The 15,016-nt window shown below is 38.3% G+C and overlaps 1 protein-coding gene across 3 annotated transcripts in view; it reads left to right on the top strand.

Annotated features, from left to right (window-relative positions):
- The window catches only part of MDN1 (midasin AAA ATPase 1), a gene marked incomplete at both ends in the record, with an annotated part of 175,663 nt that overhangs the window by 40,310 nt on the left and 120,337 nt on the right, over positions 1 to 15,016 (top strand). For all 3 annotated transcript variants that reach the window (XM_080700327.1, XM_080700326.1, XM_080700325.1), the window contains 10 exons: positions 608 to 711; positions 3,459 to 3,603; positions 4,054 to 4,150; positions 6,361 to 6,474; positions 8,824 to 8,971; positions 9,213 to 9,323; positions 12,225 to 12,376; positions 12,705 to 12,883; positions 13,467 to 13,675; positions 13,853 to 13,999. In XM_080700327.1, the coding sequence (XP_080556453.1) occupies positions 608 to 711; positions 3,459 to 3,603; positions 4,054 to 4,150; positions 6,361 to 6,474; positions 8,824 to 8,971; positions 9,213 to 9,323; positions 12,225 to 12,376; positions 12,705 to 12,883; positions 13,467 to 13,675; positions 13,853 to 13,999 (1,406 nt within the window). The remainder of the gene's footprint in view (positions 1 to 607; positions 712 to 3,458; positions 3,604 to 4,053; positions 4,151 to 6,360; positions 6,475 to 8,823; positions 8,972 to 9,212; positions 9,324 to 12,224; positions 12,377 to 12,704; positions 12,884 to 13,466; positions 13,676 to 13,852; positions 14,000 to 15,016) is intronic.

Genomic DNA, 15,016 nt, shown 5'->3' with positions numbered 1-15,016 from the left:
TATTCTTTATTTTGAAACTGGATCTCACTGAGTTGCAGAGGCCCTCACTACTAGCTGAGGCTGTCCGTGAACCATGATTCTCCTGTTTCAGACTCCTAAATGCTGAGATTACAAGCGTGCGCCACAATGCCCGGCTAGATTATTAATTTTGTAATGTTATTGCTGCTAAGCTTCTGTATTTGATTTTTGCAAAGTCAAATGTCTGGTAATACTGGTATGTAGAACTGCTTAATGGTCTTTACATTGTGTTTTCTCAGAAAGCCTGGTTCTGAAGAGTTTATTTCATAGCCAGGGAGCTTTTTTTGTAGCTTCATTAATTATTCTATATTTTATCATCTATGAAATGGTAGCAACAGGAACTACTTCCAACTATTTATAAAATAAAGGAATTAAGTAGTACATTTACATGTGCATAAAAATCAGCTAAGTAGTACAGTGGTTGTTACATAGCCTTATGCAGTTGTATTTTTTTTTACACATTTTGTCTAAGATGCTTGATTTTTGTATCGCATTAATTATATAGTTATGTATGTATAAGTTGAAAAATACAGAACTACATATACATAGCTAAAATGCGCATTAAATTCTTCTGTTTATTCTTTTCTAGGGTTACTTTTAAAAGAGAAATGGGAAGCTTTTGGCCTTAGACTCAACCATGCCCAACAACAGATGAAAATGACTGAAAATGCCCTATTATTTGCTTTTGTAGAGGTATTTTTTTTTTTAGGTTAATGGAATGTCAGTTTAATGCTGTGTGGTTTTGTTTTTTCTAACGGTACTGGAGATAGTTACTATTTTGTATTCTTTATATAATTTTAGTGCTTGCTGTTAGATTTAGAAAACAGTTATTTAGGAGTAGGATTTTGAAAAGTGTCCTTTGTAATAATAATGTTTTGATGATCACAGTTATTCTTTTTAAAGATTGAATTGAGGACAAATCGTTAACTCTATTCTTTCATAATCCTGTGTGTGTGTGAGTGTGCGTAAGGGAGTGTGTACATGAATAGCTTAAACATGAGACCAAGCCGAAGTTTCTGCCAATTTGGGAGTGTGGGAGTTTGTGAGAAAGAGATTGCGGTCTCTTCATCTCAGAGCTCCAGCAGCAGCAGCAGCAACAGCATTAACATTATTTTATTATTGGTACTGGGGATTGAACACAGGGCATTTTACCTCCAAACTACACCCTCACCTTTTTAGGCATGTGCCACCTTTCCTGGCTCAGTGTCCTGTTTTTTATTCCAGGGCATGGTCATCTCTAGTTACTGTGACCATGTCAAAAGGATCATCTTTAAATATTATGACTTGGGATTTTTATAATTGTTGTCTTAAAATAAGATTCTTTAGATTATGCTGTCTGGAGGAGGAGGTAGTCTTGAGTTAGTATTTTGGAAAGAGAAGGCTTCTTTTATTTGTATCCATGGGTGTGGGAAATTTGATTATCTGTGCTTAATAGGACTATTTCTAAAATAACTAAAATGTCAAAGGCTCTCAGAGTAAGGCTTATATTTTGTGACTTAATACACTAAAGTTAACAAATTTGTTTAATTTTTCTGCTATATTTATAAAATACTTTTTGTTAGTTTTACCATTAAACGATTTCAGAGTGGTGGCACATGCCTGTAATTTCAGTACGTGGGAGGCTGAGATGGGAGGATTGCAGGTTCCAGCCAGCCTATATAACTAAACAAGGCCCTCAACAATTTAGTGAGACCGTGTTTCAAAAAGAAAAATAAGGTTAGGATAGTGGCTTGGAATTAGAATGTTTCCGAATTCAGTCCACAGTATCAAAAATAAACAAAGTATAGAGCTTTTTAATAATAGTAAAACAGAGCCAGGAGCGGTAGAGCACACTTGTAATCCTCACACTTGGGAAGCTGAGACAGGAGGACTGCACAGGTTCGAAGCCATCTTCAGCTACTTAGTGAGGCTCTCAGCAACTTAGTGAGACCCTGTTTCCAATAAAATATAAAATAGGTCTGGGAGTATATCCCGGGGGCAGTAAGCCTCTGGGTTCTACTCATAGTACCACCAAAAGAAAATGAAAAAAAAAAAAAAGTAAAACAGGTTTCGATGTGTTAACTATGGATGGATTGCAAATATCTTTTTATTGTTCTTGGAAATAGAACTTGAAGAGAAGCCAGGCATGGTGGCACATGCTTGTAATCACAGTACTTGGGAACTGAGACAGAAGGATTGGTTCATGACCAACCTCAGCTACTTAGTGCCCCCCCAACTTAGTGAAATCTTGTTTCAAAATAAAGAATTAAAAAAAAAAAAAAGAACCAGGTGTGGTGGCACACGCTTTTAATCCCAACATTTGAGAGACTGAGACAGTAGGATTGGTATTTGCAGCCAGCCTAAGCTACTTAGTGAGGCCCTCTGCATCTCAGTGAGACCTTGTTTCAAAATAAGAATAAAAAAGCCGGGCGTGGTGGCGCACACTTGTAATCCTGTGCTTGGGAGGCAGAGACAGGAGGATTGCAGAGGTTCGAAGCCAGCCGCGCTGGCTTAAGAGACCCTGTTTCCAAATTTAAAAAAGTATAAAATAGGTCTGGGAATATAGCCTGGAGGTAGAAGGGCTTCTAGGAACCCCAGTACCACCAAAAACAAAAAAAATAGGGCTGAGGGTGTAGCTAGGAGATAGAATGTTCCTGGGTTCCATCCTCAATTCTGCAGGGGGGAAAAAAAGGCTGAGGGCATGTAGCTCAGAGGTAGAATGCCCCTGGGTTCCATCCCAGTACAAAAACAAAACTTGAAAGAAAATCAGTGGACTGGATATGAGGAAAGCTTTATTTTGATATTCTTTAGCAACTGTGAAAGAGCATGTATTTTACCCACTATACTCTCTTGATTTGGACATTTATCTGATCTTAGTATACTTATACCCTGACCCTATATGTATGTAGTATGTATTTATTTAGGTGCTGGGGGTTGGCTCCAGGGGCAGTCTACGTCTGAATTACACCCTTTTCTTTCCTTTTTTCTTTTCTTTTCTTTTTTTTTTTTTTAAACAATTACCCAGGATCTTGCTTAGTTGCTGAGGCTGATCTCAAACTTGTAGTCTTTCTGTCTCAGCTTTCCAAGTTCTAAGATTGTGTGTGTGTGTGTGTGTGTGTGTGTGTGTGTGTGTGTGTGACTATGCCTGTCTATTTTGGGTGCTTTGCATAGACATTTGAGTGCTTTTGAACACTTTTGACTATATTGTAAGTTATTGTTTACTTGGCCATTCATATAGTGAGAAGATCTGGTTTGGCTCAAAGATATACCTTTGATCCTATGGGCATTTATTTCCAAAGTTAAATCTGACTTAACTCTGCCTGTTTGCTGGTAGCTGTCTGGCATTTAAGGTATAGGTTCATCATTTGGGAGAATTTTGACCTTCCTTTAGTTTCTAACCTGCTGGAGTAACTGTTTTATGTTTATTTGAAATGTGTAACATTTACCTTACCTTCTTCTAGGGGTCATTAGCTCAGGCTGTAAAGAAAGGAGAGTGGATCTTATTGGATGAGATTAATCTGGCAGCTCCTGAAACATTAGAATGTCTAAGTGGTTTGCTTGAAGGATCCTCTGGCTCCTTGGTGTTGCTTGATCGAGGAGACACAGGTAACAATTGATCCTCTTGGAGCTTGACGTGGTGCCAAGTTTTTTGTCTCCTTAATCTTTAGGTGGGTAACATGAGCCTCCTAATGGGATTCATTCATTCTTTAGATAATTAGTTTTTGCAAAGTACATTAAAATGTTATTAGATGCTAGAGGGAATTGAAAGAAAAATAAGACAATCTGTCAAGGTATTTGGGTTGTGGGTAATAGACATGTACACACTAAGACAAAATACATATGGTTGAATAGATAAAAGGTAATAGTGAACAAACATCAAAAACTGGAGCAGCAGCATAAAGTTAGTAGTATATATAGGCCTGAAAGATGATTTAAGTGGGCTTTCAGAAAAGGAAAGGTTGGTGTAAACAGCCAACCCCAGTCTTCCCTTGGGGACCTGAGGATGATCACTTGATTGTTGCATATTGTTAAAAATTTCTAATATTCTCATGATAGAGCCTCTGGTTCGTCATCCTGACTTCCGTTTATTTGCCTGTATGAATCCAGCTACCGATGTGGGCAAAAGAAATCTCCCACCAGGAATAAGAAACCGGTAAGGTGGGGTTTTTTGTGGGTTGGTTTTTTTTTTTTTTTTTTTTTTTGGTTTTGTTTTTTAGTTATTGGTAATGTTAATGTAAGCAAACTTCAAAGCAATGCTTAAAATGTCTTGATCTCTGAGAGGAATTTTTTATTTCTTCTATTTGTTATATTCCTCTGCTTTTCTATGGGTTGTAGGTATATGAGAACATCCAAAACACTGGAGAATACTCTTCTTTGGGTCTTAGGATGATACTTAATGGCTCATGGATGTTGAAAAATACCTTTTCTTCAACTAGCCTCTTAGGTAATAGAAAAATTTCATATGGCAATATAAGTGTATTTGGGAATACTCTCCTCTTTGGATGTGGCTAATGATCTGTAAAAAGCCTTTTAAATATTTTCATTTTTTAAAATCTTTAAGCACTGGCAACGAACAAAGTACTTAGTTTCTATAACATTTCTGGGAAAGAAAACCAGAAATTTTTTTCTACCCTAGTTTTTGTTTAAATTTTAAAACAGTGGTAAAAGTCTACTAGATCCCCTTTCTCTGTATAAAGGTAATAAAAGCTTCCTAGGGGCATTTTTTAAATTACCTTAAAGTAAGCATTTTCTTTTGTTTCATCCATTTTATTATTGATGGTGAAGGGCATATATTTTGTAGCACTTTGTTTTTTGTTACACTTAGTTAGGATTATAAATAATAACTGAAGCATTCTGGAGGCGAGGAACGCAGTTTGGGGAGAGCCTCAGCTACTTAGTGAGGCCTTCTGCAACTTAGTGAGACCCTGTTTCAAAATAAAAATACAAGCCGGGCATGATGGTGCATACTTGTAATCCCAGCATTTGGGAGGCTGAGACAGGAGGATCCAGGTTGGCAGAGAGTCTCAGTTACTACTTCATGAGGCCCTTTGCAACTCAGTGAGACCCTGTTTCAAAATAAAGACTAAAAATAGGACTGGAGGTGTAGCTCGGAGGTAGAATGCTTCTGGATTTCATCCCGAGTACCAGTCAATCAATAAATATAAAAAATAGGGTAAGGGATGTGGCCTGGAGGTCAAATGACCCTGGGTTCCATCAGCAGATACACACACACACACACACAAAAAGAATATCTGAAAATGAATAATGTGGCTTAACTTTAACTATTGAATCATGTAAGGGTTATACCTAGAAAAGTTATCATTATTTTATATATATATGTGTGTGTATGTGTGTGTGTATACATACATACATATATATGTACATACATACAATACATGTATGTATGTATGCATGTATGTATGTTATTTTTTGGAAACGGTCTCTTAAGCTAGTGAGCCTGGCTTCGAACCAGTCTCCTCCTCCCAGTCTCCGCCTCCACCTCCCAAGTGCTGGGATTACAAGCATGTGCCACCACGCCCGGCAAAAAAGTAATCATTGCGTGCGTGCGTGCGTGTGTTTTACCAGGGATGGAATCTAGGGGCATTCTACCTCTGGGTAGAATTCTTTTGGTATTCTTTTTTTTTTGTGGTACTGAGGGTGGAACCCAGAGGCTTTCTAACTCCAGGCTATACTCCCAGACCCATTTTATATTTTATTTGGAAACAGGGTCTCACTAAGTTACTGAGAGTCTCACTAAGTAGCTGAGGCTGGCTTCGAACTTGTGCGATCCTCCTGTTTCAGCCTCCCAAGTGCGGGGATTACAAGCGTGCGCCACCACGCCCAGCGGTATTTTTTGTTTTCAAATAGGGTCTCACTGAGTTGCAAAGGTCCTCACTAAGTAGTAACTGAGGCTGTCTTTAAACCGCGATCCTCCTGTCTTACCCTCCCAGATGCTGGGATTACAAGCGTGCACTATCACACCTGGCTAAGTTTGTATTTAAAGTTAGAAGACATTTATGTTTTATATTACAAACGGTTAAAATGAACTTATATAGCTTTTATGTTTATTGTCATTGTAGCTGTATTAAATTTTTTTTTTTTTTTTTTTTTTTTGTACTGGGGATGGAACTTAGGTCCATTCTACCTCCGATCCATACCCACAACCTTTTTTTTTATTCTTTATTTTGAAACAGGGTCTCACTGAGTTGCAGAGGGCCTCACCAAGTAGTATCTGAGGCGTCCTTGAACTGGGATCCTCCGGTCTCAGCCTCCCAATTGCTGGCATTACAAGCGTGCTCCACCACTCCCAGCTTTGTATTAATTTTTCAAAAATGTACTTATTATGTAATATTTGCCTTACAGGTTCACAGAACTTTATATAGAAGAATTGGAAAGTAAAGAGGACTTACAGGTTCTTATTATGGATTATCTGAAAGGATTGAGTGTGAACAAGACCATAGTGCAAGGAATCATAAAGTAGGTTCTCTTTGGTTTGTCTTTTTCTCTCTGGACATAAAAGTATTTCATGCAGATGCTCATGTATTTGTTTTTCTTATTTTCTTGGTAGGAGGGGTTGAACCCACGGCATTCTACCTCCAAGCTAAAACCTCAGCCTTTCACTCCTTTTTAATTTGTGTGTGTGTGTGTGTGTGTGTGTGTGTGTGTGTGTGTGTGTGTGAAACAAGATTTCACTATGTTGCTGAAGTTAGTCTTAAACCTGTGATCCTATCTCATCCTTACAAGTACTAGGATTACAGGGATGTGCTACTGCACCTGGCTTCTTTTTTGCTTCTAACTGGAGAAGACTCATGGAAGGGTTGTTAAATAGATTTTTTAAAAAATTGGAATCCTATATGAACTCAGATTTTCTTAAGGAAGCTATATAGAAAGTGACCTGTCTTGTTGTCTTGTTGAAATCTTAGTTTTCTACTTGAAATTTGTGTACCAGCTATGTAAAGTATGGGGAAAGAAGTATGCTAGAATATGGTTTGAAATTAATGAACAAGTGTTCATTAATTTGAGTCTGTTTTCTGTGTTCTGTATGCTATATAAAAAGATTGTAATACTTTCTGCTAGACCCTCTGATTTCTAGTATCAACTTGAGAAGATAGAATTTTATAATTCCTGGCAAATTGTTTGCCCCTTTTTTTTTTTTGCAGATCTGGGGGTGGAACCCAGGGGCATTTTGCCTCCGAGCTATACACCCCCTTCCCTATTTTTCAGTCTTGATTTTGAAACAGGATCTCACTGAGTTGCAGAGGGTCTAAGTAGCTGAGGCTGTCCACAAACCACAATCCTCTGGTCTCAGCCCTATTTTTTATTCTTTATTTTGAAACATGGTTTCATTAATAGCTGAGGCTGTCTGAGAACCCTGATTCTTCAGTCTCAGTCTCTGGAATGCTGGGATTACAAGTGTGTGCGACACCATGCCCAGCTGTTTACTTTTTTTCTGTCCTCCAGAAAGAAATAGTGGTTGAGAGAGGATCATATTAGTGTTTTACTTTGCATTTTGTTGTTTGTTTCTTATTTTATAAACAATTTTGGGGGGTGGTACTGGGGGTGGAACCCAGAGGCTTTCTACCTCCGGGCTATACTCCCAGACCTATTTTTTATATTTTATTTGGAAACAGGAGCTCACTAAATTGCTGAGAGCCTCACTAAGTAGCTGAGGCTGGCTTCGAACCTGTGCGATCCTCTTTTCTCAGCCTCCCAAGTGCAGGGATTACCAGCGTGTGCCACCACGCCTGGCTTAAACAATTATTTATTAAATGTCCTTTTGCTGGGGATATAGTATAAGACAGACAAAATTTGTTTCTCATTGGATATTTAATTCCAGAGTTGAAGATAACCTACCAATGAGGAATTATATTTCACTAATTTTAGATTGTGATAATTGAAGAAAAAAACAAATGTTAGAAAATGAAGACCTGGATTCTATTTTAAATAGATTAGTCAAGGAGGCATTTGCTTAAAGAATGAATTGATTCTTACTAGATTGCAAAGACTCAGGACACATTCCATTTGGCAAGAAATTAGCTTTCATCTATTGTACATATTTGGTTACATTGTGGTAGTTAATCATGAATGTGTAATGTTTGAAGTGTGTGAAATTCATACTTTAGCTCCGTCTTCCATCTTGATTTGTGAGGTATGATAATATATACCAGTGTTTATCATATTTTTCCACTTTGTAGCTTTTTGCGGTACTAATAAAGCCATCTTCCTAGCTTTTCAGAACACCATGAGTTGTTTCCTAAATATTTATTCATCACAACTGTAGACTCTACAGACATTTCATTTGCCCCTCAAGGTGGAGCAACCCCAAAACACTGGGTTTGGAATCAATATGTTCTTGTTTAAGGATCTCTCACATCTTACTCTCTTTTCCTTAAGGAACAGAAGTTTCTCACTTATTCATTGGTATCTTTTTGCTATAGGAGTTATACATTGCACTTTCCTATTTTCTAAATGAAACTGATAGATTTTTATTTTATAATTTTGAAATATAGCCTGTGATTATGTGAAAAAAATAGATTTTAAAAAGACCCAAGAAGTGATTTTTTTTGGGGGGGGGGTGATACTGGGGGTGGAAACCCAGAGGCTTTCTACCTCCGGGCTATACTCCCAGACCTATTTTATATTTTATTTGGAAACAGGTGCTCACTAGGTTGCTGAGAGCCTCACTAAGTAGCTGAGGCTGGTTTCGAACCTGTGTGATCCTCATGTCTCAGCCTCCCAAACGCGGGGATAACAAGCGTGTGCCACCACGCCTGGCTTGAGTAATTAGTAATTATTTGATGAAATTTCCCCAAATTTTCATTGTAGCTTTTATACAACTTTGCGGAAGGAGTCTGGGACCAAATTGGTGGATGGGACAGGCCACCGACCTCACTACAGCCTTCGGACTCTCTGCAGGGCCTTGAGATTTGCAGCATCCAATCCATGTGGCAACATCCAGCGCTCACTCTATGAGGTCTTTCTAAAGTCTGGGTGAAAGGAGGGAATGGGGGAGAATGCAAATTCCAGATTTGCTTGTGCTTCTCAGTCATCTTACTATACCATAGGCACCCTGCCCTTTTTCTACAACTCTTTTGCACTTAAAAGTTGTTCTGGGAAGTAGTACAACACCAAAGGTTGAATTTGTTTCTAAAATAAGTTGGACTATTATTACAGAGGAACAGTTCATTTTATGCATATTTTTACTTTCCCTCTAGGGCTTTTGTTTGGGTTTCTTAACACAGCTTGACAGGACATCACACCCAGTAGTTCAGAAGCTTATTGGTCAACATATCATCTCTGGTAATGTCAAAAGCCTGCTGAAACAGGTATGTCCTTTGGTTTTTTACTTGTTTAACATAAATGAAAGGCTGAATGAACTATCATTTTCAGATGTTTTGCTGTAGTTTTCTTTCTTTATTTTTTATTTTTTTGTTTGTTTTGGTGGTACTGGGGTTCCTGGAAACCCTTCTACCTCTGGGCTACATTCCCAGACCTATTTTTATACTTTTTAAAATTTGGAAACAGGGTCTCTTAAACCAGCGCGGCTGGCTTCGGACCTGCACGATCCTCCTGACTCCGCCTCCCAAGCGCAGGGATTACAAGCGGGCACCACCACACCCGAATTGGTGTAGTTTTTAAAAATAGAACTTTCTAATTATAAGAGTACTCTGTTGCAAAAATATTTAAAGATTACAGAAGTGATAGAATCATTTGTATTCTTTGGAGATTTAAATCCTGCAGATAGCCTTTTCCAGATACATTATAACTTATGTATTTTCTTTTCTTAAATATTCAAGTTCTACTATGTGTTTATGGAGACATTCTAATGTATGCATTTAATATAAGTAATTTGAGAGCATTGCATATGACCATTCTGTGGCTTTTCCTTTTTTCTTTGTGTGTGTGTGCATGTGCATGCACAAGGATTAAATTCAGGTCCTTGTAGATGGTAAGTAAGGACTCTAACTGAGCTATATCTTCAGACCTATATTTCCTTTTTTGGTCTACTTGCATCTTGAATCCCCCCCTCCCCCATGTCAGAAACTGTTATGACATACTTTCTAAGAGCCATATAACATTTTGTTGTATGGTTGCTCCATAGGTTATCTATATTGTTTCCTTCTGATTTATATTTCGACCTTCTTGGAGGAGGATTTATATTTGTTTCTCAAATGATTATTGTTTCTAACACTGTTTCTAACATTGTCTCTCAAATGATCATTGTTTCTAACAGCGTTAGAAACAACAGCGTTAGAAACAATGATCATTTGAGTTTCACAGAAATAGCTTCAAATAGCATGTGGCTAAAAGAGGCAGAGTGAAACTGGCTCATCAGTGAGCCTATTTACATGTTGATTGCTTGCTTATTAGAAAGAGAGAACCACTGGGTCTTAAAGTTATTTTGGATTTAGTCTTTTTAAGAAATTGTACAGATGAGCTAGGTGTGGTGACACAAGCCGGTAATCCCAGAACTTGAGAGGCTAGGACACAGAGATTGCACATTGAAGCCTGCCTCGGCAGTTCAAGATTCTCAGCAACTTAGTGAAATCCTATTTCAAAATAAAAATAAAAGGAGCTGGGCATGGTGGCGCACGCTTGTAATCCTCCTGTCTTGACCTACCCAATGCTGGGATTACAAGCGTGCGCCACCACACCTGGCTTAAAAATGGGATCTTATACAATCCGTTCATTAGCTTTTCCTTCAGTGTAGCCAAAGTACCTTACAAGCACAACTTACCAGAAGAGAGGCTTCTCAGGGGCTCAATGTTTCAGAGGTCAGACCGTAATTGGCCAGCTCCAAGTTGAGTAGCAGGGTATGGCTGAGGAAAAGTGGCCAGGAAGCAGAGATAAGAGGGTACTGGGGTCAAATACAGTCCCCAAGGCCATATCCCCAGTGACTCACCTCCTACAGCAATTTTTTACCTTTGAACCTGGCTACATTGTCAACACCTGGGGTTTGGGGGGACATTTTATTTATTTATTTATTTTTGTGGTAATGGGGGTGGAACCCAGAGGGTTTCTACCTCCGGGTTATACTCCCAGCCCTATTTTATATTTTATTTGGAAACAGGATCTCACTAAGTTGGTGAGGGCCTCACCAACTAGCCGAGGATGGTTTTGAACCTGCTGAATCCTCCTGTCTCAGCCTCCCAAGTGTGGGGATTACAAGCATGCCCTACCATACCCAGCCTTGGGGGAACATTTTAAATTTAAAACATAACACCAACCGAATAACATACTTTTATCTTGAAAATCATAATATTATCCACAAATGATTTTCTGGATGGCCAGTTTTGTGTCTTCTCAGAAATCCTGAGTATAATAATGCAAAGCCCCCTTCTTTATCACCTCATACATGATCTATATGAAATACATTATTTTGATAATACTACTCTCTCAGAGTGGGTGTTTTCATAGGTGAGAGAGAAAAAATGAATCCTAATACATTGGGAAATAATTTTTTTTTCATACTGAGGATTAAACCAAGGAACATTCCACCTCTGAGCTATACCCTAGCATTCCTTATTTCTTACTTAATAGCATTTATTAATCAATTTATCTATTTATTTACTCATTTGTGGTAGTGAGGATTGAACCCACGGATGTTCTACCTCCAAACTACACCACCAGCCCTTTTTATTTTCTGTTTTTGAAACAGGATCTTGCTAGGTTACTGTAAGTCTGACTAAAATCTCAAATTTGCAATCTTTCTATCTGAGCTTTCTAAATATGGAGATACAGGCATGTACCAATGCCCATTCCTTTTTAAAAAAATTTTTTTGTGGTTCTGGGAATTGAACCCAGGGGCATTCTACCTCCAAGCTACACCCCCCAGCTCTATTTTCATTCTTTATTTTGAAACAGGGTCTCACTGATTTGCAGAGGGCCTCACTAAATAGCTGAGGCTGACCATAAACCTGTGATCCTCCTGTTTCAGTCTTCCAAATACTTAGATTATAAGTTATGTGCCCCCTTGCCTGTCTGCCTGGCTCCTTTTGATTTTTTTATTTTGAAACAAGGTCTTACTAAGTTGTTGAATATGGCCTCAAACTTGTGATACTCCTGTTTCAGCTTCCCAAGTATTGGGACTATAGGTGTGCACCATCCTGCCCAGCGAAGGCAGCATTTTTAATAATAACCTCTTTTTCTGTTTTATTGCCCTCTTAAAAACAATGACATGGCTCTTATGACACTGGATAATTTCTCAATTTTTTCTGTCTTTTCAGCCTATTCCTGAGCCAAAAGGCGGTCGGCTTATCCAGGTTGAAGGCTACTGGATTTCAGTGGGAGATAAGGAGCCTACAATAGATGAGACATATGTTCTAACATCTTCTGTTAAACTGAACCTGAGAGATATAGTTCGAGTGGTCTCTGCAGGGTGTGTAGGCTTTTTCTCTGGCTGCTGTGAAGTTTCTACAGACAGACATTAATGTTACTCTAGTCTAATTTCCTTAACCTTGAAAGAGCATTGTTACATACTGGCTAGGTGAATGACTACTTTGTAAAGTCAGTACTGTGCCAGAAAGGTTGAAATTAATTTTCTGTGTATTTTCTGAGTAATTTTTACATAGATAATTTTCATTGCATAAGTTTATAAAATATGATATTGTTAAATGACATCATTTCTCTTTAACAGCACCTCAAAATAATTCTGGTTTCTGCATTTTTTTCTTTTTTAAATTGTTGTATTCGATGACCTTGTACAGAACATACCCAGTGCTGATTCAGGGAGAGACATCAGTTGGTAAAACAAGCTTGATCCGGTGGCTGGCTGCAGCTACTGGTAACCACTGTGTGCGTATTAACAATCACGAACACACAGATATTCAGGAGTACATTGGTTGTTACACATCTGACGCCTCAGGGAAGCTTGTCTTTAAAGAAGGTAAGGTTCATATTCCATTCCACAAATGTATGCTTTCAGTCTCATAGACCCATTTTCCTAAGTAATATTCTTCATGTTTTCTAATTGAGGCACATGAATCTGAGCCATATTGCCTATTTTTTGCCCCCAAGCTACAGATAATTAAGGGGTGATCTTAGGGTGTTGACTTCCTTCATATCCCACTCATCTTGCCAGCTATGTACAAAGCTAGGGCCAGATTTTAAAGAAGACAGTTGTAATGCTGCTTCATTTCCTTGAGATCCCAAGAATAGAGTAAGACATGGGGATTTGGGACTAGGTGTAAGAATTTGTTGATTTAAATGGATTTATCCTGCAAAGGAAAAATTAAATTAGAAAAGAGATATTTGTCATCCCTAGCTCTTCCTTTGTGGTTAAAAAAAGGGGACTGTTTTGGTTGAAAATTGTGCTTCCTTGATCTACAATGCACAAATTGTTTTGGACAAGATTGGCTGTAGAGCGTAATTAGCTTTGAAATTTTATGTTCCTTTAGAATTTGTGGATTTGTACATATGTATTAAAACATTGTACTAACATATAATTCCTAGTGTTGCTTTCCTCCTAGGAATTCTTATTGATGCTATGAGAAAGGGCTACTGGATTATCTTAGATGAATTAAATTTGGCCCCCACCGATGTGTTAGAGGCACTGAACAGACTGTTGGATGATAACCGTGAATTGCTAATAACAGAAACACAAGAAGTTGTTAAAGCACATCCTCGGTTCATGCTTTTTGCCACCCAAAATCCTCCAGGCCTTTATGGAGGCAGAAAGGTGTGTAATATTTATTCTATAGCTTCCATTTGTTAAATGGCAAATATTTCTTGGTAGGAATGAGACATTTTTACCTCCATTGAAAGGGTTTTTGTTTTGTGGTAAATAGCATGTCCTCTGTCTGGGGAGTTAGGATTAAAATGCCATTATTTTTACTGTATTGTTTTTGTTTTCTAGGTGCTTTCTAGAGCATTCAGGAATCGATTTGTAGAATTGCACTTTGATGAATTGCCTAGTTCTGAGTTGGAAACAATTTTGCACAAGCGATGTAGCTTACCACCCTCCTACTGTAGCAAATTAGTTAAAGTCATGCTGGATCTTCAGGTATTTCATTTCCTCCTCACTGAACTTAGTTTCAGAAGAAGTATGTTGGTTAGATTTGGTGATCAAAATTTAACAGGTTCTTGCCGGGCATGGTGGTGCATGCTTGTTATCCCTGCGCTTGGGAGGCTGAGACAGGAGAATCGCGCAGGTTTGAAGCAAGCCTCAGCTACTTAATGAGGCTCTCAGCAACTTAGCGAGACTCTGTTTCCAAATAAAATATAAAATAGGTCTGGGAGTATAGCCCGGAGGTAGAAAGCCTCTGGGTTCTACCCCCAGTACCACCAAAAAAACAAAACAAAAAAAAAACAGGTTCTTTGGGTAAAAGTGAGTCTATTCATCCATTTATTTTTACAGAATAAAGATCTTATGAATTTAATTAGTTAATTTGTTTATTTATTTGTATGCTTGTTTATTTATGGTGGGGGTTGCTAGGGATTTAACCCAGGGACATTTTACCTCTGAGAGACACCACTAACCCTTTTTTTAAATTTGAAATTGTCTAAGTTGCTGAAGCTGCCCTTCAACCTGTGATCTTTCTGTCTTGGCATCTCAACTACTAGGATTATAGGCATGTGACACCACACCTGGCAGGATCTTATTTTTAAAAATATTTTGATTTTTTTTGGGTGGTACTGGGGTTCCTGGAAGCCCTTCTACCTCTGGATAAACTCCCTCGGGCTACACTCCCAGACCTATTTTTATACTTTTTTTTATGTGGGAACAGGGTCTCTTAAGCCAGTGCGGCTGGCTTCAAACCTGCACGATCCTCCTGTCTCTGCCTCCCAAGTGCAGGGATTACAAGTGTGTACCACCACGCCCGGCTATTTTGATATTTAAATGTGATGACAGTTCCCTATTTGTGTAAAAATTTGGAGCACTTTGCCTAGTACAGAATTTGACATAGGCAAAGTATACCTTTTATGTTTTACATGGACGTAACGTTGGTTATGTCTGTAGTTTTGTACTTTAGTGTACAATTGAAGAAATATTCTTTCCTTGTCAACTTGATTTTTCTCC

Source organism: Muscardinus avellanarius (genome assembly GCF_963383645.1).
Source record: "Muscardinus avellanarius genome assembly, chromosome: 8".
Lineage (NCBI taxonomy): Eukaryota > Metazoa > Chordata > Mammalia > Rodentia > Gliridae > Muscardinus > Muscardinus avellanarius.
This window is presented reverse-complemented; position numbering and strand designations above follow the sequence as displayed.